Source organism: Tursiops truncatus, chromosome 1 (assembly GCF_011762595.2).
Source record: "Tursiops truncatus isolate mTurTru1 chromosome 1, mTurTru1.mat.Y, whole genome shotgun sequence".
NCBI classification, from domain to species: domain Eukaryota; kingdom Metazoa; phylum Chordata; class Mammalia; order Artiodactyla; family Delphinidae; genus Tursiops; species Tursiops truncatus.
The window spans coordinates 33,042,101-33,064,741 of NC_047034.1; the positions used below are offsets into that span (position 1 = coordinate 33,042,101).

General features: G+C 52.8%; 1 protein-coding gene across 1 annotated transcript in view; it reads right to left on the reverse strand.

Moving 5' to 3' along the window:
* The window catches only part of PLEKHA6 (pleckstrin homology domain containing A6), a 136,289-nt gene that overhangs the window by 23,885 nt on the left and 89,763 nt on the right, over window positions 1-22,641 (reverse strand). The window contains exons 4-12 of the mRNA XM_073802048.1: window positions 20,736-20,816; window positions 19,956-20,070; window positions 14,404-14,508; window positions 13,660-13,732; window positions 11,043-11,143; window positions 7,234-7,436; window positions 5,244-5,792; window positions 3,560-4,076; window positions 2,993-3,079 (exon numbers count right to left, since the gene is read on the reverse strand). Coding sequence (XP_073658149.1) covers window positions 2,993-3,079; window positions 3,560-4,076; window positions 5,244-5,792; window positions 7,234-7,436; window positions 11,043-11,143; window positions 13,660-13,732; window positions 14,404-14,508; window positions 19,956-20,070; window positions 20,736-20,816 — 1,831 coding nt within the window. The remainder of the gene's footprint in view (window positions 1-2,992; window positions 3,080-3,559; window positions 4,077-5,243; window positions 5,793-7,233; window positions 7,437-11,042; window positions 11,144-13,659; window positions 13,733-14,403; window positions 14,509-19,955; window positions 20,071-20,735; window positions 20,817-22,641) is intronic.

The following is a 22,641-nucleotide window of genomic DNA, read 5'->3' on the forward strand; positions in this document are numbered from 1 at the left end:
GCACTGGGGTCAAGGGTGGTCAATTAATATTTTTGAGTTTTGGAAGAAAAAGAATAATAAAATAATCATAGTAGCAATCACTAGCCCTCATCAAGGCCTGCCAAAGTGCCCTCATATACATTCTCACTCGACTCTCCCAATAACTGTGAGGTAGAAAGGGCAGGTCCTACAATGTCCGTCTCATGATTGAGAAAACAAAGACCCAGAGAGACCAAGGTTTAAAAAAAAAAATCCCTGTAAATGGCACAGCTGGAACTAGAGTGCAGTGTCTGACTATGTTCTGGACTCTTCTTATCATACAAGACTGCCTTTTAAGAGTATTATCGTTTATCTAGGAAGAGGTCCTCTGAAAGGTTATTTCTGAAGCCCCCAGCCCCTCTGTGAGGGAAGAAGCCCCCAGGAAGGGGCCCTGCCATCTGCACTGAATGCTTGGAAAGCCAGCAGTGTGGATGGGCTGCGGGGAGGAGGGCCTGCCGGGAGTCATCCCCACATGGACTAGAATGCTTACGGTGTCAACACCACATGCTCCGTCTGGGACTAAGATGCAATGTTCTTGAGGGCCAGGAGCCATCACTGCTGATTAAAATGTGTATATCATGCTTCCCAGTACCCAAGGGCTCCCATGAGGACGACCTCACTGAGACACGGAGACCCTGTGAGATGACGGTCACATGGCTTGTGACTAGAACCACCAGCATTTGCAGCCACGTCCTCTGATACCAAGTTTATGGTTCTCTCTACAATGTTAAGAGCACAAAGTCATCCTGATGAGGTTCAACCCCAGCTTGTTTCCTCAGCTGTAAACCGAGTCAAAAGCTCAGAGTCATATCCAAGCTCTGTTGTTCACTGGTTGTGTGTCCTTGGCGTGTTATTTGATCTCTCTGGGCTTTAGTTTCATCATATCCCCTACGAAACGGGGATAATAACAATACCTACGTTGCAGAGTTGTTATAAAGGTTAGGATCTGTGAAATGCTTAGAATGGTGCAGGGCATGGAGGAAGCATCCCATTACGGTAAGTGCTGCCACTATTATTATTATTATTACTAACATTATTCTTTCCACCACCCCAGGCCGCCTCCACCTGGATCTGGTACACATCCAGGTCCCCCATGATTTGTAGCACAGATCTGAATATGAGTATGTGCTCATACAAACTGCCCAGCATATTGACCCCTGGCCTGTCTAAACCCAGTATCACAGCCTCCTTAGTCTCAAAAGGCAAGGTAGCCAAAGGTGAGAGCCCAGGCAGCCGATTGCTTTCATCACTTGGGGACACTCATTGCCTCTTCAGGGTGCTCATCTGTAACACTGGATTGATGACACTCTCTCTGCCTACAGCACTGAGTTCTCAGGAAAACATGAGCCGTGCATACAAAAGAACTTTGCAGAGGAACTAACATATATACCGAATTACCATAATTTAAAAAATCAGTGCAGGGCAGGTCTGTGGTCCTTCGCTTACAAAATGTGGAGTTTAACCACAACCTGTGGAATAGGATAGGCTAATTTCCCAGATTCAGGCTGAACTAAATCCTTAGCCTCTTAGGCCCCAGCACAGAGCTCCTCCCTGTCTCTGCAACTCTATCCAGCAAAAATGCAAATTCCCGCCTGCCCCCTGGGGGCAGTTCCATCTGGGTCGAACAAATAGGCGGTGACATTAATTATTCATGTGGTAATTTACAATTCTCCTTTCCCCAGGAAACTCCCAGCTGCCCTAAAGGGCTTTGCAGAGAAGGGGTGTGAAGGTGCAAACCAAAATATAAGCCACTTTGTTGTGTCCCGGTTTTTGCCAACAAAGGTTGTCAGATGGATGGGGGATGAGAAGGCGGGGAGGAGCAGGGAGACGTGAAGGGAGGGCAGGGGGATGGTAAGGGGCACCAGCTCTGCCTACCTGCTGATCCAAATACTCTAGGTTTCTTTGCAACTGAAGGTCTAAAAGTTCATCCTACCCGGAGCCCGAGGCCCAACGGCAACACAAACAAACAGGAACAGGACAAAAGAAAACAATAAAAAGGAAGCAAAGCAGTTAAGAGTTAGCTGGGCAACGACAAACAGAGGCCTCTCTGGCCTTGAGGAGTCTAGGGAAGGGAGGGGGGAAGGGTGCGGGCAGCCACAGAGGTTGTCTGCTGGACAAGCCCAGCGAGAGAAGCGACACACTCCGAGGCTCCTGGGTCGGCCTGGCCCTGCCCTGGGAGAGGGAAGCACCACTGAAGCCATCTAGTCAGCACTTCCTGGAGCTTTTTCTGAGTTTTCTGGAAAATCCACTGTTTCCAGATGGGTGCATTTGCTGTGTGTCTTGGCTATAGAGTTTGGACACCGGCAGAGAAGACTCAGAGAGAGGGGCCAGTGACAGGCCGTTGGAGACAAGGATTCTGCCTGTTGGTTCCAGTGGTTTTCCCCAGCTCCCCAGGCGGAGCATCTGCATCGAGTTCTCCAGGCGGAGACCAAAATCCTCAGGAGAACAAATTCCCGGAAGAGACACAAGTAGAAAGGGGAGTGAAAGTAGGAGGAGACACAGTATGGAAAATCTTTTCTTCCTCAATCCGGCTTCTAGTCTCTTTCCCCTGAAGTGACATTCCAGGCAAGGACAAGCTTGAAGCAAGTACGCTTAGGGGTAAGAAGACTAGAAGATCATGCCTGTTTTGGGAGCTCTAGCTTAACTTTTCTTCCCAGCCCATAGCCTAAGCACCCTGTCCAGGCCCCTCTGCATGCTGGAGAGGAGTTGTTCTGAGACTGAGAGAATGGGGACGTTTCACGCTTCCAGATCTTGTCCCTGCTCCTCTGCCCTGTGTCACAGAGGAGGAGGGGTAACTGACACCACTCTCTATATTGGTGTTAGAGTCCAGGCCGGAGGGAGGAGGTATCCAGAGGCTGCTAAAGACCAGACGGGCCAGGCACTGGGCACAGAGCATCCCTGCGTCTGCCCTAGTTTGGCCCCGCCCTGGGAGGAGAGGTCCTGAGGGGAAGTGGAGTGGGAGGAGAGGACGTACCATCTTATCGTGGACCGTGGGGGATGGTGGGTAGTTGTAGGGGAACAGTCCTGCAGGGACTGGCCGCCTGTCTCCCAGGTAATCATACTGGAAGAGAAAGGGGATTGGAGAGGTGAGGGGGTCCGGCTGGGATATGGACTTCCCCACCAACTGAAGTTCAAGGTTAGGGATGTTTGTAACCTGTCCCGGAGCAGATTTCAAACTAAAATGGACAGCCTTTAACCATTGCAATATCCTTGCAGTGATCTGTCCAGGTCCTCAAGATTTGAAAAGATAGAACCCTCTCTGTCCTCTTATATAGAATTAGGGCTCCTGGTACAGTCTGGGGATGGGCACAGAGAGCAGTGTTTCTACTCAGGGGCAAGGCAAATCCCCCAAGGCAGCTCTCCTATGGACAGAACCGCAGGGCCAGTGGCTTCCCCTGGGCAGCATCCCTGGTCCTGCTGACACAGCCCAGTGACCCCATGTCCCCAGATGCCCTTGCATCCCCACCTCTTCTCAGCAGATCGTCTTAGGCTTCTGGGGGATCTCAGGGGCTGAGGAAGGAGGGGAAGGCTGGTGGCTCACCTTGGGGGAGCTGATGGATCGCCTCATCACATAGGCAGCAGGGTCAGCATAGATGTCCTCACTGCGAGGTGGCAGCCGCTCGAAACGGGCACTGGGTGAGCGGATGGGGGAGAAAATGCGGGCGCGGCTGTAGGACCCATGGCTTGGCGAGCGGGGCACAGAGTGGGAACGGGGCTGCAAGGACAGGCGTCGCAGGGAGCCGGAGGCGGCATCCAGTTCATCATAATAGACAGGCTGCCGGGAGGGGCTGGGGATCCAGGTGGTACCATCCTGCCGCCCATAGCTGGCAGGCTCCTTCCACGCACGCAGCTGGAAGGCGGGGCCGCCTCCATTCCGGAAGGAGTGCCGCTTGTCCTCCAGGGCCCAGGGTGGGCTGATCCGATCGTAGGCCGGCATGGAGCAGATGCTATCCGGCCGCACGCCTGGCGGGTAGTACTGGTAATCATCAGGGTACTGGGAGGAGTAGGGGCTGTAATACTCAGGGACCCTACGGGACACAGGGTAGAACCTAGAGGGACTGAGACAGAGAGGACTTTGTAAGGAAGCCAGACAAAATGGGCACGCCCCCAGCCACCTGCCCGTGCCCCAGCCCCTCCTCCTTGTCCTCCAGCCTAGAGTGGGGTCTGACGAGGTGAATGGTGCCCTAGGCTGACCTTGTGAGCATACGGGGGCGCCCACTGCCCAGGCACGGAGGCCTGTTCCCAGAAGTGCAAGGAAAGACCTGTCCTCAAAGCTCTCCCCCTCAACCAGTTCCCTGAGGCCAGAAATTTCACCATTCAGAGCTTCCATCTTTGTCTCTTTGTCTCCCTGGGGAGAAACTTTAAGCCTTATTAGCCATCTCTATCTCAGCATGAACCAATTTATCAGATTCTTTCCAGAGAGGCTGAGAGCAGAGAGAACACTAGAGTGTACCAGGCACCTGGAGGGGGACAACGGAGGAGGGACAAAGGGATGCCTTCGCTGATTTTATGATCCTGTCAAGGAGCCAACCAGTCCGTTCCTGGGACTCAACCCTAGTGAGGCGCTCTCCCCAGGGCAGGGCAGACCACCACAGTGAGCTGCCCTCCCAGACCCCCAGGGAAGGAGCGGCAGCCCCCCTTGCCCTGATGAACACAATCAGGTCCAATAAATGTCTTCAAATATTTGAGAGCCAGTCACTGGATAAAGAAGTAAATCGGTCTATTGGGAAGAACTAGGGCCAATGAGTGGCAACGGTTTTCTTTTTAAAAAACTGCTTATAAATAATGGCTTGCAAACAGAGCTTCAAAGACGCAGTGAGCTGCCTTGGCAGTTAGTGAGTCTCGCGTTGGTAGAGACACTGGACGCTATACAAGGGTGGGAAGCACGGACGGACGTCTGGCTGGACAGCTTTAAAGGCCCCTCGCTGCGACTGCCTGCATGCTTCAGGCCGCCCAGCGTCCTGTGGGAGGCACTGGGTGCTCTGTCCCTTCCTCTGAAGTAGGCAGAGACGGCAAGAATCAGGGGCAGGGGGCAAACTCTACAGAGGGAACCATGGGGTTAGTAAGCATCTGGGCAAGCAGGGAATCCTGGGGTTTTCTTGGTTTCCCAATTCAGCCTGGCTTCCAGAAGGTTTCCAACAGAGGGTGCCTCCCTGTCACTCCCCCCAGCCCCAGCCCCTAGCCGGAACGCCATCCCCACTCCACCCCACCCCACCAGGCCTCACCTCCGAAGATCTTCAGGAGGGGGCACCCCTCGGCGCAGGTTCACCCACTGCTGAAGCTGGTTCATGGAGCTCTTGCGCTGGGCGATTTTGTCGGGGTTGGCACGTGGGGGGAAGCTCCGCCGTTGCCCCCCACTTTCTGAGTCCTGAGGTGGGAAAGCTGTGCTCCCCGGCCGGCTCGGGGAGCTATACTGCCAGCCGTTGGGCTGGGTGGGCCGCTCCCCACCTCCTGGGACCCTTGGGCCCTCAGGGTAAGGGCTGCCCGGGTCTGAGGCTGGTTCTGGTCCAGCGTGGACACCATTGGCTTTCACCAGAGGCTCGCTCTTGACGTCAGGCCTCTCAGGCCTCCTCTCCACCTTCTCACAGCCTCGGCCATCACCCTCTCCTCGAGTCTTGGCCTCTGGTTCAGGCTTGGGAAGGCTGTTTTGGGGGGGTTGGTGGTGGTGTTTGCTGGGTGGGATGTTCTCAGAGTCTGGCTTCTCGTGGCTGTGGGATGCCAAGGGAGATGTTGTAAGGGACTCCAGCCCAGCGTGGAGTTCAGGTGGGGGGAAACTGGGAAGGAGAAGAGGAGTGGAGAAGGATGGACAGGAAGGCAGTGATGGAAACAGGGTTCAATGAATTCCAATTCTGTTTCCTAAATCCTACCATTTTATATACTTGCTCCAGCCTGGGCAATTATAAAGCGTAATCCAAGCTTGCCTGTGCACATGTGCTCGTCTTGCCCTGCTGGTCCTCCTCGTGTGTCACCCTTCGCTCCCTTCTGCTGAAACTCCTTGAGTCCAGCCTCCTAGCTATGGCCGAGACTAACCTCACCCAGACTAGGTGTCTCCTGTAGTCTCTTCCTGATCCAGCCCCCGTCACTTGGTGTGCACTACACACTATGCATAATCGGAACCATCCTTGATGTCTCAGCTACAGAGGTTTGTGACAGGTCAGCCCTCTCTCCTTTAGAAAGTTACTTAACTTCCACGAGTCTTGGGCTCCTCGTTGGCAGGCTGGGTAGGACTGTGTGAGATCAAACATGGCAGGCGCACCAGGGGCTGAAGCCGTTGCCTCCAACTTCACAGGCATAGAGAGAAGCTAGTTCCCCTCCCGAACAAGCATCTTCCAGGACTTTCTATGAGAGTATAAGCTCCATGAGGTAGGAGCTTGTCAGACTTTTCCTACCTTGTTTTCCTAGCACCCTATACACATTTCTATCTACAGTAAATATTTATGAAAAGAAGGAGTGAAGTTCTGGAATTCCACCCCTTGGTCAAAGCAAAGATGGAATCTCATGACAATGTTTTCGCTACACCTTCCCCAATTCAACATAGTCAAGCATCCTTGTTGAGACACTGCTTGGTAAACGTTTTCAAGACAGGTACACGGACTTGGAGTCTATACTGTAAAACTTCCTTCTGCTGGATCCCTGCTAACATCTAACTTAAGACTCAATGCCCAGTTCAAGTACAGACAGGTGCTGAGACTGCGGGCGATGACGGGGTGAAGTGACAGGAGCGTCACGTGCTGAGTGCTCGCTGCATGTCAGTCATTTTACCCATACTATTGAGTCCTCACAACAACCCTATGAGGTAGGATTATAATTATCGTCTCTGAGGGTCAGGGGTTAAGTAACTCACACTTAGGTCACACAGTGGGCAAGTGTTCAAGTTGGGATTCAAACCTGAGTCCCACAAAGGCTGTATGCATAACAAAACGAGTGAGTGACCCTGGTCTTTGGCTCCTGGCCAGGCCCGCATGGAACCTGGCTTCTCTCTTGGCCTCCACCAGCTCAGAGAGAAGAGGAGGAGCTGCCCAGGGGAAAAGAGACTACAGGCTCCGAATTCACTTAGCCAGCCTCCCTGCTGGGAGGCAAGGAGTTGGTTCACATGTTCTCAGAGGTTCAAGTCCACGTGCTGGGCTCAGCAAGGGCACAGAGATGGGCACCTCTTCACTCCTCCTCTCTCTCTAATAGCAGTCCTCACACCTATGCCCGGTCCCCGGCACTCACTTGTGACGTGCAGCTTGGGGCGCTGACTTCTGGGCTGGGGGGATCTGTACTCGGGCAGCCTCCCCCATGGCCTGGATCCAGGCCTCCTGCTCCTCGGGGCTCTCGGCACTGAAGAAGTAGGTGCGGACCCCGGCGTGCTCAGCCTGTGGGGAGAGGCAGTGCGTGGAACTGTCCCCAGCCTCGTCCACCCAGCACACAGTCACCTGTGGGGAGAATACACCCATGCCCACAGGGCAGGTGGTCAGGCAGGTCATTCCCCTGACCTGCAGCTCTTCGCCCCATATGGAGCTCGGGGCAATGTGAGGAGGCCCCCAGCTGTCCCAAGTGCCCCAGCTGGCACCCACGTATCTGCCTCGACTAGCTCTCTGGACACCACTAGGCAGCCCAACAGGCAGGTAAGCTGACCTGCCCCACCTGAGGGACAATTACCTTGCCCGCTCTCCCATCAAATTCCATGCTTGCTTTGAAGGGCAGTTACCCCGTGCCCGGGAGAGATGCCCCCCTACCCCAACCACATGCCAGTCTCGGCCCCAGCTCAGCCTCTGAGAAGCTGGCACTCTCTTCCGCGCAGCGGGACAGCGCGGGCACACGGGGGGCATGCACAGACGGTCAGAGCACGCTACCTAGTTGGCGGCTGCAAGCAGGCGCAGCAGGCGGTAACCCAGAAGCGAGCTCCTGTCCAGAGGAGGGGTCCTCACGCGGCCAGAAGGAGGAGAAGCAGAGAACAGGTCAACCGAACACCAGAAGGAGAGACAGGAGACGTGACAGGAATGTCGAGGAACAGAGGGAAGTGGGGAGCTATTCAGACTAGCCCCTTCTACTCAGTGTCACCACTGGGACCACGGCACCCAGCAAGGCTCAGGTCAGCCCACCAGGAGTGGGGGTGGACAGCGTGCACCCGGCAAACCTGGGTTGCTCGAGGAGAGAAGGCAGGGCAGGCAGCCCGGTGCTAATCCTAGCTCTGTTCCCGACCAGCCCTGCAACTGTAAACAACTCGAGATTTTGCTCTGGCCTTAACTGATGCATCTGTTTGATGGGGAGGGTCCAAGAGGAAAAGACGCTCCAGTGCTAGATCCTTTCTGGGGTCTCAGAACACTTCCTAGGTGAGACCAATCTCCCAGAAAAAGCAGCTAGCCTTGTTCATCCCATTCAACATGAGAGATCCCAAAGTGTTTAAGAGTCTCAGATGTGAACTTCACTTTGGCCTATGACCCCTTGGGTGCTAAATCCTGGGTCTCTGGGGGTTGGAAGGAGAGAAGACAGGGCTCCTCTGACCAAGCCCCAGGGTTCTCCTAAGCAACAGTGTCAAATCCACACCCTTCGAGTGCTTTCCCAGCCGGACCTTCACTTTTCCTCAGCACCTTCCCCAGCACGTGTCTTTGCACAGGAGCCATTACCCAGTGAGGGGGCATCCTACTTCTCTAAGGACAGAGATGGGCCTCCTTCCTCTGGATCCGGCCAGTCCCCACCCTCCAGCAGGGCTGCCCAGCAGGTAGGCAGAGACAGGGAGGTGCTGACGAAAAGCCAGTGAAGTTTTAAAGAGGGATCTGGGGGTCGAAACTGCACAGGGAAATGGAGAGCAGGGGCCCAGGCAAGCCCTCTGGGGTGGAGAACACAGGGTTATTGTAGAGGGGAGAGACACACAGGTGGGACGAGTGGGTGTGTCCAGGGCTGGTAGGAGTGGCAGCAAATAATTACTTTGCTAAGCGTCCAGTGAGCATCCTGTGTGTGCAGAGCTCTGCTCTGGGCACCAGTCACAGGGAAAGCAAAGACATGCTCTTAGCACTCGAAGAGCTCACGGTCAAGCTGGAGGACAAAACATACCCATGGGGAAACAAGGAGAGAGCAAAGGCACGGGAACAACAGCTGTGACAGGAGAAGGCAGAGGGCCTGGGAAAAGACAGGGTGATTGATGGGGAGCCAGGAGGGGGCACCAGCCTGGAAGCATGAAAGGGGACCAGAGAATTGAGGGAGGTGCCCCCATGGACGAGCCCACAGAGCCCCCACGGGGCTGTGCAGGGACAGAGGAAGGCCATTCAGCAGCAGGCTGGGTGGGAACAGTGCTGGCTCATTACTGGCCATCTGAGGGTTTCGCTTGGTGGCCGCAGCAGGACAAGCCTCCCATCTGTCTCATCTCCCCTCCCTTCCCTGGGGAAAGGCCACTGAATAGCCACAATCCGAACCTTTTGTGGGCCACTGAGCACAGCCCTCCGAGTTGGGTTTTAAAGAGGCAGTGCACTCCTCAGGGAAAAGGGAAGGAGGAGAGGGGTTGATGGGCACAGAGATCTGGGGTTTATGGAGGGGTGTGTCAGTCACTGGGACGTTGTTCTAACGGGGCTGCCGGCAGAGCTCCCGAGCTGGAGTGTGTGTGTGTGTGTGTGCGCGCGCGCGCGCACACGCAGGTCTGGAGGGGAAGGGTAAGACAGGCTGTCTGACTGTGTGGGGGTGTGTGCGTGTCTGTGTAGAGCAGGCCTGTTTGTTGTTGGTTAAACAGCCTGTTCCTATTTCCCCAGCTAAAATCCGGCTCCCTGGAGCCACTGTTTTATTGGTTATTCATTCTGCAGACAGGACCCTTGGAGGCTCGAAACTAATTATGTGCCTAAGAAGTCCCTCTTTGCTCCCCGGAGCAGCATTATGTGTCTGCCCACCTCTCTGTGGCCAGGTGACCAGAGCTGAAGGACAGAAAGGGCAGAGTCTCTGGGGCCCCAGGAACTCAGATGCTGCCCTCGAGTAGTAACCTGTGGGTTTTCAGGGTCTTGGACAGCAATTCTCAACTGGGGGAGAGAGGGCTTTGTACTAAGAAGATGCATGGTTGAGATCATAATTTTATATTTGGAAAATGAAAAAGAACCTATGATCTTTGCATCACAAAATACAAAAAGGGCATGGAATTTTCATTGTTTTTAATGGGCCGTGAATTTTTAAATGTGGAAAAACACTGGCCTAGGATGAGACAGCTGCTGTCCCGTCTTTGATGGGTAGATCCCCCAGGGGTTCCGAGCAGTGGCGCTGAGCACTGCAGGTGAGGCCATCTCCCTGGGCCCTTATTCCCTCAAACTGTGTCTCTGTGAGGTTTGTAGCTTTCAATTATAATGAAACTCAATTCCTAACTTTCTGCAAAGATTTTTTTTTTTTTTTTAAATTAGAGCATGTCGTTTATGGCAACTAAAAAACACAGGCGTACAAAACCCATTTTACAAGGTGGCAAAAATACTAGGGTGCTGGCCCATGACAAGGGCTGGAGAGGGGACAGGGTGCAGGCAGCAGGGCTGAAGGGCAAAGGGATAAGAAGGAAAGTGGGGACAAATGACAAATTGAGGGCCCTTATGTGGGCCGGTGCGAACGCGCTGTACACTGAATAGTAGTGAACAACTTACATCTGAGACCCTTTGAGTAAGTTTGACTGGGGGTCTAGTTCCCTGGGCCCAAAGTGGGGAGGAAGACTTTCCAGAATGGATCTTAGAAACCCACCCGGCCACAGTTCCTGCCTCTGCTGTGAGGGATTTCCTAGGTGCCAGGCCACCGGGCAGAGGGTCCATGGCCTCAGCACATAACTAATTCTCCCCCAGGAAAGACTGTGGTACCACTGAAGCTCATCTCTACAGGCCCACCCTGGGGAGAGAAGAGGAAGGGGTCCCGGCACAGCCTCACAACAGCCTGCACTGAGCCCAGGGACCGCTGCCTGCTCCCCCCAGTACTACCACTTGGGGTTCCTGAGGAGGTGGCTCTTGATCCTGTTTCTTTCTTATATGCTCTAGAAGAGCCGGCCTCCCGCCCCTACCTGACCTGGGAGAGGAAGGCCAACTGACCTTAAAGGTATGTTTTCGGCTGATGTTGTCTGAGGGCTGCACCGCAGCCACCCGGAAGCTCAGGAGGGGGATGCTGCCCAGGACGCTCTCCTCCTTCTCGTCTGTCAAAGGAAATAGAGGCACAAGTGAGATGTATGTGTGCGGGGGGGAGGGGAGGGGAGTGTATCAGCCCTATTAGGATAAATACCAGCAAATATCTGTTACTCGTCTACTATTCGTCAGGCACTCGGGGCCACCACACAACCACACAGGCCGTGCTCTGCACAGCGAGAGGCACACTCCCTGGAGCTGGGGAGCGTGGCAGCCCTACAGGCACTGTTCTAGACTTGGGGACTGTAGAGGTGCATGCGAGTAGTAGTGCCCACCCTTGGGGAGCTCACATTCCAGTATGGAAGCAAACAAGCACAGAAGAGCCAACGTTTTGGAGCGCTTGCTATATGTCAGGCACTGTTCTAAGTTAAAGGCTTAATGGATTTAACCTGCCCAACAATCCTATGAACGGGTGCTCATGATCTCCATTTTATAGGTAAGGAGACTGAGACACAGAACGATTAAATAACTTGTCCAAGGTTACTTAAGTAGAAAGTGGTGGATTAGTCTTTAACCCAAGAAGTCTGACTTTCGAGCTCTAGCATTCTTAACCTCCCTCCCATCCACAGCGCCTCTCCAAACAAGGTGATCCCAACAGCGACACAGGGAACAGGATATAAGGGGATGGGGCACGGTAGAGGGGACGCTCGCATCTTCGGCTCGGGCCCTTCCGGGCAATTGTCTCTAAGGTTCTCCTAGGCACCTGGCAGCTTGCTTTGTCTTCTGACTAGACCCCTCCCCTTTACAGTCCCCATGTCTGCACAGAAGACACGGCCCTGCATGGCCCCCCGCCCTCTGATCCCCAGAAGCAGGTGAGCAATCAGGCTGCTGCATAATTCATCCCGAACCTCCAAAGGAGCCTGAGGGATTAGCTGGTCAGGCCCCCAGCTATCAGCAGGAGACCGAAAGGGTGGGGTGCTGTGTGGGAACCACGAGGTTGGGGCTAACGATGAGGCCATGGCAAGACCCTCCCCACTTCCCTGGCATGGCTCTTTATTCCTGGGTCTAGAGACCCTGTAAAACCCTCAGCTAGGGTTCCGAAGAAATCTCACAGGGCTTACAGACTCCACGAGCTCCCCTTCTCCCCTTACTCGTCACTTGCACAAGGTCCAGTTTCCTGGACAGACCTCGGCATGGTACCCAGAGGATGGACTAAGCTAAAGGGACAGGAGGGCTGGGAGCCCAGAGCTTCTTCAGGAAGGCAGAGGCCATCATCCGCAGGAGGAGGTGGGCCCCCTGCCTGGCTGAGTCCAGGCCAGTGTCTCGGGGTCTCCTGAGAGCACCTCTCAGTGCATAGTGACCCTCCATCTCCATGCCGCTTGAGTTCAGAGCTTCTTAATGTTCTCCCCTCACACCAGGCCCAGAGTGTCTTCCCTGCAGAGACCCTGGTTTTCCCTCCAGCTTCTGTTATACTCTGGCTCCTGTGCGGCCCTACATCCCGGGGCCCAGCCTGAGCAGATTCTTCTCCCTCAATCTTGGGGTTTCCTCTGTGACTAGACCCTGGACGTGCATCCCCTTCCTGATCTCTCTCCTTGGGATTCAGGTGCCTCAGGGCACAGGAACAGCAGTGTTCTAAGGGGGGGTGGTGGGGGTAGGGGGTGGGGGGGTGGGGGGGGTGGTCACTAGGTACAACCTTTGTCTGCCAAAGTTAATGATTCAGTGAATTGCTCCCAGGAGACCTGGAGAAATCAGAGATCTGCCATTCCCAGGGCATGGAGGAAAAGGAAACAGCCACTCTTGCTGCTAGATCATTTTATCCTCTCCTCAGCGCCCAGGCCTCGTTGCACGGCATCAGTGTGACAGAACCGTCACTGTCATCAACCCTCACTAGTTCCTCCCTGCCCTCCTTGACATATTGTTGCTGTACATACTTTAAAAATAACTTCCTAGAGGCTGCTGCACCAAAGTTATAAGAGTTTTGCCCTCCTTTCTGTGGGGGAGGAAAGGGAGTGAGTGTTGGGGTGGGCAAAGGGGGCAGAAGCTGGGGGATAATCATTTACTCCACATTCATTGAGCACCTACTATGTGCCAGGTGCTGTTTTCAGTGCTGTGGATACAGCAGTGAACAAAACTGACCCCAAAATCCTGCCTACACAGATCGGATCATACATTCCAGTGGGATGGGGGAAGCTCAACATACAAGGTCCAATTAGCAGGTGACCTGCTAGTGATGACCAGGGACCCTCGTCTTCTTCCTCCTTTTCTTTTCCCACCCACGCCCTCCCCCGGACTTCACCCTCTGTCATCTGACTGTCTTGTTCATCCACCACACCACCCACCAGGGCTTAGAACTCTGCCTGAAATCTCGTAGGCACTCAGTAAATATTGCCGAATGTGAAATGAGTGAGTGAATGCGAGCTTTGTCTTTATCCCCTGTCACGTGCCACTGGTGCCGGAGACCACAGGGGGGATACGTGCCCCCCCCACCCCCAACATCCATCAGAAACCGAGCCCTGTGACAGGGCAGAATGAGAAAGAGGGGGCCCTGGCTTCCCACAGCCCCTGCCAGTGCCAGGCGCAAGCTCACCTTTATAGTAGAAGAGGCAGCGATCCACCAGGACGAACCAGCGCTTATTCCACTGCTTAACCCCGGAGCTGGCCTGCAGGAGAAGTGGGGAATAGACAGGATAGTCTGTGACCTGGGCCTGGGGAGGTGGGTGTGTGCAGTGGAAAGAGTGCTGCACTCATTATAAGGACATCCTGCCTCTGTTTGCAGCTCTGCGACTAACAAGTGGCAGCAACCCCCAAGGGCCCTCAGGGGCAGGGAGTGACATTACATTATTGCCTGTGACCTTCCACTTCTGTCATTCTGGGCCTCAGTGTCTCCCCCAGGAAAGATAAACAGTGCAGCGATGAGCCAGAAAGAGTGAGCAGAAGGTCCGGCAGGGATAATGGCCAGGTCAACGAGGAGAACTGGACCCCTAGACTTAGAGGAGACATCCCCCTCCCTTCATAGCAAGAGGGCCCTGCTGACTGAGCCACTGGGTTGCTCTGATAGGGTTGATGACAGCATATTTCAAAGTCACTGCATCTGCCCATCAGGAGACCTGGCTGAATTCCCAAATATAACACTAATTTCTCTGTGAGACTTTGGGAAGATACTCAACCTCTCTGAGCCTTTATTAAATTAGGAGATTTCGCAGAGATATACCAAAATAGGACCTGGAGGGACATAGCAAAATATACATGGGCTGTTATAACTACAGAGGACTTACAGCACTGTGAGGAGAAAGCAGGGATGCAGTGGGCAGAATGGAATAGGAGGCCTCACCTGCTTGAAAAGCCAGCCTGCCTTGGTGACAGGAGCACTGGGGTTCCGCTTCATGGAGTGCGAGCGCTTGCCGAAAGCGATGGCCTTGCGGGGCGTCCGGGTGGCCTAGGGATGCAGAGAGCAGCCAGTTTAACTCTTCCTCTCCTCCTTCCTGCTCCACCCACAAGGGGAGCTGCCCTTGGTGGGAGCTATCCCTCTCCAGGGCCCTGGGGGCCCTCATGTTAAGAGGCCCAGGTGAGAAGCTTGGATCTCTTACTAACTCAAGGGCACGGCCTTTCAATTCTTTGCTCTTTTTCTTATCTCTAAAATGGGGTTCAAAATTATAGTCCTACCTGTCTCACAGTGATGTGTGTTTTTTGCTTTTTCTTAAGGAGAAAATAAGATTTTTCATTTCACTCCTGGCCTATCCTTCTCTACTGGCCTTACTCCTTACCTCTTTCATAATGCTTTCTCAGACCCATTCAACTTCAAGTAAATTCCCTATGTCATCATCTTCTCCAAGCCCAATTCATTCTTTTTTTTTTGCTTTTTTATAAGTGTATTTATTTAATTTATTTATTTTTGGTTGTGTTGGGTCTTCACTGCAGGGTGCAGGCTTCTCAGTGCAGTGGCTTCTCCTGTTGTGGAGCACAGGCTCCAGGCGTGCATCAGTAGTTGTGGCACATGGGCTCAGTAGTTGTGGCTCGCGGGCTCTAGAGCGCAGGCTCAGGAGTTGTGGAGCAGGGACTTAGGTGCTCTGCAGCACGTGGGATCTTCCCGGACCAGGGCTCGAATCCGTGTCCCCTGCATTTGGCAGGCGGATTCTTAATCACTGTGCCACCAGGGAAGCCCCCTATTCATTCTTGAATGTCCAGCACACCACAGAGCAGGGAGGATGTATGGGTGTTCTCCTAGCTCCTTATTGCCACTGGGACTTCCCCACATTCTGGCAACAATCTCTCTTTCTCGAAGTATCAGTGATCTTTCACTGTTTAGCCCTTCTCACCACTATCAGCTTCTAGCTTCTTTTTTCAGAGTCTAAGGATTTTTTTTTTTTTTTTTTTTTTTTTTGCGGTACGCGGGCCTCTCACTGTTGTGGCCTCTCCTGTTGCAGAGCACAGGCTCCGGACGCGCAGGCTTAGCGGCCATGGCTCACGGGCCAAGCCACCCCGCGGCACGTGGGATCTTCCCAGACCGGGGCACGAACCCGTGTCCCCTGCATCGGCAGGCGGACTCTCAACCACTGCGCCACCAGGGAAGCCCGAGTCTAAGGATTTTGATATCAGTCATCCTCTCCATTCTAAATCTTGCCATCACTGTGGACAATTTCATTGTTCCACAGTGAGAGGGAGGATGACCCATCCAGTGGCCTAACTTTAAACTACCTTGATGTCCTCAAGTCCAAAATCCTCCACTTCCAGCCCAGCCACTCACTCCCATGGCAACACCTTAGACTTGGCCAGCTCCCAAGCCCCTGTCAATTCTCATATCCCTATCTTCTGAGCACAGCATCCCATCCTCTGGGCTGTCTCACTCCATCCCTAAACGACACCAGCTTTTCTACTCCATTGAGATCCCCAACTCCTCAATACTTGCCTTTTTTTCCTGGATCCATGAGCTACCTCCTGGTGTTAGTTGTTTCCCTACAAATAGGCCCCCTAGTGGAATAGATGAACCGCACTGTCCAACACCAACACCCTATCCAGTGCCTTTCCACTTGATCTTCTCTGAAACTCTAAATCCCCGATTAATCAAATTAGTCACCCTCCCTGCACTCACAGCCAGACTACAGTGCTGCTGGAGAACAATCACACCACAGTACAGATGAGGCCACCGTGGCCCCTCAGTCCCCGGCGCTCCGCTGCACACCCTCACCTCTCTCCCGAGCCCAGCGACCTGCCCGCCGCTGCCTTCCCCGCAGTGGCTTGGATCCGCCCCCACAGAGAAAATTGAGGTTGTCAGACACGCGCTTCCTCAATTTCACACCCTTTTACCCAGAAAATTACTGCCCTTACCACTCTCCTTGTCTCTTTCCCTTCAATGTCAGAAGAAGAGGCGTTTTCCTCCTTTCCAAGGCTATCGGGCCCAGCCTGCTGTCTCCTCTGAGACTTGCTTCATTGATAACCTCTCAAATCTGTCTTCATGTTTTCCTCCTCCACTGGCTGCTTCTCCTAAGCAAACATGCTCAGCTCTCTTCATCTTAAAGCATCCCTCTGTCTGTCTGTCTCTCTCTCACTGTCTGTCTCTGTCTCTCTCAGTCGTTCTCTCTCCTCCTTCTCACTGTCCCTCATGCACTCACACACACCTGACGGCCCCCTCCACCCTCCACCAGCTGTCCCCGTCAGGTAACACCTTCCCTCCCTTCCCTCTCTTTCTCCTCAGAGGTAGGCTGCTGGGAAGAGTCCTGACTTCCTCTCCTGCCTTTACTCCTAAACCTCCTCCACTCTTTTCAGAAATGGTCCCTGCAATGTCAACTCAGGCCACTCAGTCCCTGACATTCTTAAGCACCGATAATGTGAACCTTTCTGTCCTTCCCGGAACTCTTCTTTTGGTTTCTGGGGCTCTATTCCTTACTCTTCGATATTTGCATCTGTGGCCAGTCCTTCTCAATCTCCACCTCCACTCTAAGTGTTGACAGACCTCAAACTTACGCTTTTAGTCTCGTCATACATTGTGCCTATGTAATGACATCCATACCCATTGCCTCAGCTGCCAGCAATATGCTGAAAACTCCCTAATCTATATCTAGATTCATTTGCTAGAATGAATCTAGATATAGATTCATTTGTCCCAGTCCATTTGCTCACTAGTTGTCCAACTAGGATTAAATAAGCGCAGAACCAAACTCATCCTCTTTCTAACCAACTGGTTCTTCCATAGTTCTCATCTCAGTGACTGGGCCACAATCTACCCAGTGGCCCAAACCAGAACTCTGAACAAGCTCACACCATCCCCTCCTCCCTCCATTCCTCCACACCACCATTTACGCAGGGCTGACAAGTCTGTCTTCTTAATGGATCTCAAGCCTGTCCTTTCTTCTCCAATGCCGCTGTTGGTGCCTCACGGGTTGTCATCTCTTCTGCTTAAAATTTCTCACTACCTCTCGTCACTTAGGAGAGAATTCCAATCCTTAGCCCAGCACACAAGGACAGGTCTACAAGATCTGGCTGGGCCACCACCCACTTTCTGCCACTCCACCGGAAAGGCACCACCGCTGGTCATGCCAAACTCCGAGTGGTTCTCTCCCATCTCCCTAGGGCTTTGCTCACCATGGGAGGCAGGGGAACCCCACTTCCCTTGTCCACTACCAAATCCCAACTCAGTCCCCGAAACCCCCCTGTTCTCCCAGAGTAGTTGTTGCTCCCTCTTCTCAGAAACTTCCCATAGTCTAGAATCTGTCGCACTGCAACAGAACTGTGGACTTTCTGTCTCCCGTACGAGACTGGGAGCTCTTTGTAGGGAGAAATTTTGTTTTGTTCATCTCTTTATCACCAGAGCCTAGCAAGGTGTCCAGCTATCAATAAGCATTTAGTAAATACTTGTAGAAGGAAGGAAAGAAGAAACTGGGGTTTATCATAAAGTACCTCCCAAACTGGAAAATGAAATTACTTTCTGTACTTTACTTGTAAAAACCCACATATAATGGCGGAGATCAGCCATCTGAAGCAGGCATCCACCACCCTCAGAATATGTAAATCCTAAAATCTTTCCCTTTTCTCTCAGTCCGTCATCTGTCATAGTTTCACCTGCTCTCTGCAGCCTAAAAGCTGCTCCCTGCCACTTCAGCCATTCCCCTGCCAACCCCTCAGTAATACTCTAGCCTCCTTATCTTTCTGCCACAGCTTCCCAGCAACCCTCAACCTTAGGTCAATGCAACCATCTGCCAGGCCATAGCATTGCTGGAGAAAAACCACACACACCTGTGGATCAGAGCCACACAGATTCAGTCTATGACCTCAGATGACCCTTCAGTATTATTGGGCAATATTCCAAATGTTCCTTGTTGACCACTGACCCTTGGGCTTATTCTGAAGCCCCCCACCCCCCAATGCCTCTCTATCAACCCCACTCTTCTCAGCAGAAAACCCTACCTCCTACTTCCCTGCAAAAGTTGAAAACAACAGGTGGGAGCGTCTTGAACTTCCTAGCCCCACCGCCACGTTTCACGTACCTATCTTACACAGCCTCAGGAAGAGGGCCCCTCCCCTATCCAGGCTGACAGCACCTTTGCACCTGACTCCTGTCTCTACACAAACATGACTCATTGGCGATGCCCTTTCTCCTGAAACTACCTACTGGGTCATTCCCCTCCTACCCTTAACACTTTGAAACAAAACAAAATAAACAAAGAAAACCTCCCTGCATCTTGCATATCTCCTAGATGCTACCCTCCACACCTCATTTCCCTTCACGGTCAAGTTTCTTTAAAAAATTTTTTTTGAAATATTTCAAACATTTCAGAAAAGAAGGGACTAAATCACCACTGCATGTTGTTTTCTTTCCCTAATAAAACATAACAAATAGAGCTGAAACTCCCTTTGAACCCCCTCCCCAATCTCATTACCTTTTCTTCCTTCCTAGAGGTGACCACTGACCACAAATTAGTATGCCTGTCCATGGTTATATGTCTGTACTGCAAGCTTATCTATAAAAACGCTGAATTACTTTTCATGTTTGTACATTTTACATAAATGATACCATGTTTTTCATATCCTACAACTTGCTTTTTCCTCAGCATTATGTTGTTAAGGTTCATCCTTGTTATACAGCTCGCTCCAGTCCATTTTTAATTTTTGGAGAGTCCTCCATTGTATGACTACACTCCCATTTACTATCTAGTTTCTTTCTTTCTTTCTTTTTTTTTTTTTTACGCGCAGCCCTATCTAGTTTCATAGAAGAGCAGTTTTCTACTCTTCAGTGTCCTGTATCCGCCCTCCCATCTCCTCTTAAGCCCTCTCCAGCTTGTCTTTGTCTTCTGTGCTCCTCACACCACTGAACTGCTCTTATCAGGGTCTCCAATTACCACGATGTTGCTAAACCCCATGGATACTTTTAGCCCTTATCTTACTGGACCTCTTTGCAACATTCTTCTCTGATTACTTCCTCCTGATGGTCTCTTCCTTCCTACTCCTTTCTGAGCACCCAGTTGCCATTCTTCATGAGTTATTCTTCTTTCGCTGTGCCCCTAGATCAGTGGTTCTCAGTGAGGGTGGGGCAATTTTGTCCCACAGGGGGCATTTGACAATGTCTGGAGACATTTTTGGTTGTCACAGGGTGGGGGCTACTGGCATCTAGTGGGTAGAGGCCAGGGCTGCTGCTCAACATGCTACAGAGAAAGAATGGTCCCACACTACAAAGAATTATCCAGCCCCCAATGCTAATAGTGCTAAGGCTGAGAACCCCTGGTCTAGATGTTGGTCTTCTGTATGGTTCTGGTCTGAGCCCTCTTTCCTCCCCACTCTCCACTTCCTGCATCACGTCACCTGCTCTTTGGAACCTGCAGAAAAAAGTAAGCAGCCTAATACGTTTCCTAGGATTCCTCCCCAGCAGCTTGCGTGGGGGACCGGACTTACCCGGACACTGGGCCGCTCTGGAGGGACCTCGGACACCATGTTGTGGTTGGATAGGTCACTGTTGGCGGTAGTTGGGCGTTTCCCACCTGTTTTATTGGACATGTCCAAGGTCGATCTGATTTCAAGTTGACCAAAAAAGAAGTGACTAGTGAGACCAAGAGACAATGGGTGCCACCCATCCCTTTTCCCAACCCTGCCCTTCACCGTTCCAGCATTCAGCACAAATTAGGTCCCCTCAGTGCTCCCGAGGGGTCCTCTCAGTGGCTGCCGCTGCTTTTCCGAGATTATATGCCAGTAACCCTGGACAGTCTCCTCTTTTTTTCCTGCAAATTTATCTTAAAAACCTAGACCCTAGGACTCTGGAACTCGGCCTGTGAGAGTCATTTAATTATCTTTTTTTCCTTTCATTTACTGAGCCAACATCAGAGGAATTAGCATTTGGCTCTCGTGGTCATAGCGGATTCCCTCACTGCTCTCCTCAGAGGCCCCTGGTGATTGATATGCCAGCCTCAGACATGTCTCACTCCTTTAGCTCGGCCCATGGGATGCACCAACCTGGGACCTGCAAGATTCCAGAAAAAGTGGTTGAGGGTATCAAGCCAGATGGGTCTCAGGAGTTTCCAGTCCTCAGAACTGAGGTGAGCGACCCTAAACCTCTCCTGCTCTCCTTTCTGACCCCCACTCTGTCCGCTGCCCTTCCTCTTCCTAGCTACACAGAGGCAGTGGGATGATGGTGGTTAAGGACAGAAAGGCCAAACAGCAAGTAAGGGGAAAACGTACATTTTCAAGTCAAACTTTTTGTTTTCCTCTGGGACCTGGCCGGTCAGTGGGTGTAGAAATGTGTTCCGTCTTTCATTATGGCTGTGGAGGCAAAAGAGAGAGAGAAGCTGTGGTCAAGACGAAGAAGGCAGAGACACAGGCTAAAGCGTGGACAGGCCCTAGGCAGTGACAGGGATGGCGACCACACAGGAGCTCGTTGCTCTGTCCTCCAGTGGGACCGTAAGCCGCAAGACAGAGGGCTGGGCTGTAGAAGGTCATTTGGGGAGGGGAGGGGAGGGGAGGGGGCAGGAAGATGTCTTTCTGACAGTGTTAATTACTTACTAGAGATCCCCAGGCTGGAAAGAAACCCCACTTAACCCTTTCAGTGGCCATCCTGGGCATGTATGTGGGGGGCGGGGAGGGGCTCCAATAGTCAAGACTTGGTGTTTGGCTGGTTTCCTCCCAGGGACAACTCCTGCCAGGGCTCCACATAAAAACCGCTCACTCATTATTTGCTAAAAGATTTCTCTTGCAACCTTGGACTCCTTCCTCTCCTGCTCTATCTCTTTCTTCAAATGAAATGAGACATCCAGAAATTCCATCCTTGAGCTTGGGCTGGGCTCCACTCACACCCCAAGTCCAGGGCCTCCCCGTCTAGGGGCTACCTGACTAGCCGACACCTCAGGAGCTGTCCAGCATGGAGGTGAGTGCTGGCTCTCAGTCAGATCTAATTAAGGGATGCTGTGGCCGGGGAGGGTAGTGCGGACAGCCTGCCAGGAAGCAGGGGCGAACATGGGCCAGGGCCGGGGTCTGTGCAGAGGCAGATGGGAGGCTCCCTTGGGAGCTGTGGCTCTTCTGGCTGGCTGGCTTCCACGCTAGCTCCCGGTGGCTCTGCAGGGAGGTAAGGGAGAAGGGCAGCGGACAGAGCTTAGGGAGGGGCTGGTGCAGAGGGTCTAAGCCATACATGGCAGCAGTTTGGGATGATTTCTGAAAGCAGAGGGCCACCTGGCAAGAAAGCTGTGGGAGATTCAAGCGTGCAGCCAGCGGGGGGCTGGAACAATTTTAAGGCCCTCTTCACCTACCCCTCTTGGGAGATACTGTGAGAGCCCAGAGCATGCTCAGTCCACCCCCAGAAGCTGGTGCCTGCACAGAGCCTACCAAGGCTGCACGGCGGCTGGTGGGTCTTAGTACCAGGCCACCACGCACGCCCACAGCAAAGGGCCAGCGCTCTGCTTGGCAAGTGGCAGGTTAGCTAGCACCAGGGGAAAACAGTGTGGTCCCTTCAGCTGCATGAGAGAAGTAAAACAACCTTTTGGAGAGCACCCTTCCATCGCCAAGGACGCTTCCCAGCCCTTAAGATGTCTGCTGAAGCTAAAGATCATATCGGAGGGTATTTTTTCAGCTTCCAAACCAGTCATGTTCAGATCGAATCCAAAGACATGTGGGAGACAGAAGCCCAGTGGGCAGTGGCCACAGCCTCTGTGGAAATCTGGTTTTGCAGCCAGGACCCTAAATCTGGCCAGTGTCTATTCGGCCTGGGTTCTAACTCTAGCACATTGATAACCCGCTCCCTGCTTCTCAAACTCTACTCCTCCCTTCTTCCCAGGTCCAATAAGGATGCTCTCCTCAACTTAACCCCAGGGGATCTTTGCAAGGAACAGTAGCCGTTTCCAGTCACCCTCATCCCTGGCTCTGCCTCATCTAGGGGTGGGGGCAGGCAGTCTGTGACAGCTAAGATTTCTGAGGCACCAAGGTCTCTGCTGTTTCCCAGTGGCACAGATCACCTGCCCCCCGACACCCCTCCACCCATTCCGTCCCCTTCGGCCCATTCTGCTGTACACAATCCCTGTGCCAGCTCGGCTGGAACCTTTCCTGCAGGCACTGGTACAGATGGATAGATGGACGGAGAGACAGACACACACAGAGG